Source organism: Borostomias antarcticus (assembly GCF_949987555.1).
Source record: "Borostomias antarcticus genome assembly, contig: scaffold_200, whole genome shotgun sequence".
NCBI lineage: Eukaryota > Metazoa > Chordata > Actinopteri > Stomiiformes > Stomiidae > Borostomias > Borostomias antarcticus.
The window spans coordinates 11,586-15,449 of NW_028176451.1; the positions used below are offsets into that span (position 1 = coordinate 11,586).

General features: G+C 45.2%; 1 protein-coding gene across 1 annotated transcript; it reads right to left on the minus strand.

The window, feature by feature from the left end:
* Positions 1 to 3,018, minus strand: LOC311328464 (ammonium transporter Rh type B-like; the record flags this gene model as incomplete). Its single annotated transcript, XM_084462430.1, has 5 exons — positions 1 to 23; positions 383 to 524; positions 839 to 989; positions 1,089 to 1,275; positions 2,949 to 3,018. The coding sequence occupies 5 exons, from the start codon at positions 3,016 to 3,018 to the stop codon at positions 1 to 3; spliced, it is 573 nt and encodes a 190-aa protein (XP_084318556.1).
* Positions 3,019 to 3,864: the final 846 nt, after the last annotated feature.

Below are 3,864 nucleotides of genomic sequence, written 5' to 3' on the forward strand. Positions count from 1 at the left end.
TTACAGGAGCGTGGGGCTGTCGACTGTGTAACACAATACATTAGAGCGCAAAGGTATTACAGCAGTAATAACAAAATAGTTAAACAAACAATTAGCCTATATACACAATGGCATTTTAGTCCAATTCAAATTCCACAAGCAATTGCATATGGCAAAGTAACCACCTTACAAGACCAAGGGGCCCAGAACTGCCGCAGAAGTAGTCTGGCATGAGCGAGTATTTGTCTACATTACTGAAAAGGGCTACACAAAAGGCTAAGTTTGACTGTCTTATAAAGTGTCAGAAGCATTACTGCTCAGGTTACAGGAGCAGGGAGAGACAGTATGCAATGCTGATTATGGCCGATTTCTTAATTTCAGGAACAGACAGTAGGATAGCTACCCAACAAGGAGAACAATCCCGTCCTGCGGTTAATTTTTTCTTTCTCATGCCGTTGCTCTGAACCCTTACGGTAGAGGACCCATGACGTCATCAGTCCAAAGAAGGCCCCAAAGATGTGAAGCAGCATGATGCAAGGCTCCACCTGTCAGGGGACATCAATGTCATTTTATTCATACAAATCAATGCAGCACATAGTGCTTTACATGAAAAGAGATGGATAAAAACATGAATCATAGAAACAGAGTGAGAACGGATTTAAAAGAGACCATCAAATTGTGTAAAATAGAATTAAAACTATAACACCAAATCACATTCACAAAACTATAAAACCAGATCACATTCACATTCTCCTAATGACCAACAAATCAACAAGTAAATTATCAAATGAATCTGTCAATACACATTTACAGACACATAATCACAATCATTATCTTATTGCTGTAGCTAGGGGTTTACCCCTAGGCAGGTCTGGAGAATGAAGCCATTCAGCACAAAACCTGTGACCTCCAGGAGGGCAATGAGAAGGAGATGGACAGGATTGGTTTTCCCAAGTACCGCACCCATGGAAACGAGGGCGGAGGCTGCACACATCTCAGCAACAACCAAGCTGTCCGAAACACATTGAAACAGACACATAGTTGTTCAAGTCATTCATGTTCTTTTTTATTCCATGGAAATGATAAGACATCCTCGATAAATCAGATACCTTCTGATGTTTATCCTCATCTTTCTTCTGGGATACCATGGTTCAAAGCCATTCAGGATGACTGCCCACTGGACGGCCATGGCTGTCACCAGGAGGTTGAACCCAGAGCCACTGAAGCTGTATCTCACCAGGAATGTGGCCAGGAAGCCGAAACCAAGAATCACCATCACATTGACATCCTGGAACTCTGGTCAGTAGGCAAAGATAGAACATGTGTCCCCACAAAGACATATAACCAAACGGGCCTACCAGGCCCAGGGGCCCAAGAGCTCAGGGGACCCTTTGCATTTCTTGTGGCGTAGTCAAACGGCTTAGTCATTCATGTCAATAACAGAGCCCCAAAAATCCTGCTGAAAAACTGAAGCAACAGGCTAAATATTCACTTTGAAGATGTCACAAGAAAGAAACCATCATGATACTTTTTAAGTGCGTATTCACAGTACTTTAGAGGGGTTGAGTACTCCATGCAATATGGGCCCCTCAACTCTTTTGGGGAGAAATAGTTGAGGTCCCTCGAATCATAACCAAGCTGGGTAAAGCTGCATTTATCTTAAACAGGGTGTAATCTTCCTAGCCTCAGTATGCTCTCCTGTGAAATGTATCGCAATCCGAATATTCCAGTATACGACCCACTCTCTACATATTCCAGAGGGAAGCAAAAAAACAGTAATCACTCAATAGGCTGAGCAGTTATGCTACAGTAAGGTGGCCATGGTATTGCTAGACTCCTCAGGGCGTAAATATAGGATACAGAAGTAAACTAACTTTAACAGTAGGCCGAACAGGGGTCATTTGACACCACTGAATAAAAAAAGATATACATGTTTGTACTGTGGGGCAGCTGTGGCTCAGGAGGTAGAGCAGGTCATCCAATGATCATAAGGTTGGTGGTTCGAATCCCAGCTCCTCCCGACGAAGTGGGCGAGACATTGAACCCCAAATTGCTCCCATTGAACAGGCTAGCACCTTGCATGGCAGCTGCCATTGTTGTGTGAATGTGTGTGTGAATGGGTGAATGAGAGGCCTTCACTGTAAAGCACTTTGGATAAAAACACTATATAGTGCAGTCCATTTACCATCACTCTATCAAATTCAATAACCATCCTTTGATGACTTTTCCTAGATATGTTTTATCACCCAGTATCCTTACATTTTCAAAATCACACCAAGAAAAGCTAGTTTAGAGGAATTTTCAGACTTGAATAAGATTTACATTTCTATTTCAATTTAACTGTATAGTGAATGTAATAAGTATGAAGTGCATATTACATTCTGAATTACATGTATTGCTATAGTTCCTGACATTGGCAAAATGTTATAAGACATGACAAAGGGATCTTTTGGTGCAGCCTGCATGCTGAAATGGTGCTGAATATTAAATACACAGAACAACAATACTGTATATCCATCTGTGAAATAGCAGTCCATCATCAGGCCACCAAGAAGAACACAAGCACACCAGTACTGTTGACATGTGCTGTGTCATTCCATCTCCTCTGATGACTAACAGCATACAGGATCACAGATGAAGCCACCCAGGCTGGTTCATTTTACAGAAAACAGTTCTGGCTGTACCAAACACCATGCCCTCCCAGCCCTGTACCAAACACCATGCCCTCCCAGCCCTGTACCAAACACCATGCCCCTCCACGTCTGCCCTGTACCAAACACCATGCCCTCCCAGCCCTGTACCAAACACCATGCCCTCCCAGCCCTGTACCAAACACCATGCCCTCCCAGCCCTGTACCAAACACCATGCCCTCCCAGCCCTGTACCAAACACCATGCCCTCCCAGCCCTGTACCAAACACCATGCCCTCCCAGCCCTGTACCAAACACCATGCCCTCCCAGCCCTGTACCAAACACCATGCCCTCCACGTCTGCCCTGTACCAAACACCATGCCCTCCCAGCCCTGTACCAAACACCATGCCCTCCACGTCTGCCCTGTACCAAACACCATGCCCTCCCAGCCCTGTACCAAACACCATGCCCTCCCAGCCCTGTACCAAACACCATGCCCTCCCAGCCCTGTACCAAACACCATGCCCTCCCAGCCCTGTACCAAACACCATGCCCTCCCAGCCCTGTACCAAACACCATGCCCTCCCAGCCCTGTACCAAACACCATGCCCTCCCAGCCCTCTACCAAACACCATTCCCTTCCAGTTCTGCCCTGTAACAAGCACCATGTGTTATGGCTCGTTGGCAAAGGACTCAAAACACACGACTCAGGAGACAGCGGACGGTTTGCCCAGCGTCATCTTGAGCAGAGCGGTTGCTAGGTAGTTGTTGTTTCACGTAGTCTGAATTTAATCTGATTGGGCCAGGAATCAGATCCATCGCTACTGACTGGGCAGAAATAAACGAATGACTACGCAAACACTGATCTAGGATGGCTGGCACTAACCTGAGGTTAGGGATGAGAGGGACAGGCTGATCTCTCCCTGTTTGTTAATCATTAGTATTAATTAAGACTACTCTCCTGCTGTGACGGGAAGCAGATCTGTAGCCATGGCAACCCGAGTGCAAATCTGGCTCCTCCCGCCTCCTCTGCCCCCACAGCAGTTGTAATTTGTAATTTCTCAAAAGATTTTCTCAGTGTGAACCATTGTGTGCCATGGTTTGTAAGAAGGCTGGTGGTACCAATTTGTGAAAATATCAGTATTGGTCCCTGGCTGGACTATTCAAATTTGCAGGAATTATATATTTTCATGATTCATTCAGAGCATTTTGTAAATGAAGTGTGCACAGTATGTATACTTCACAAAACTGTT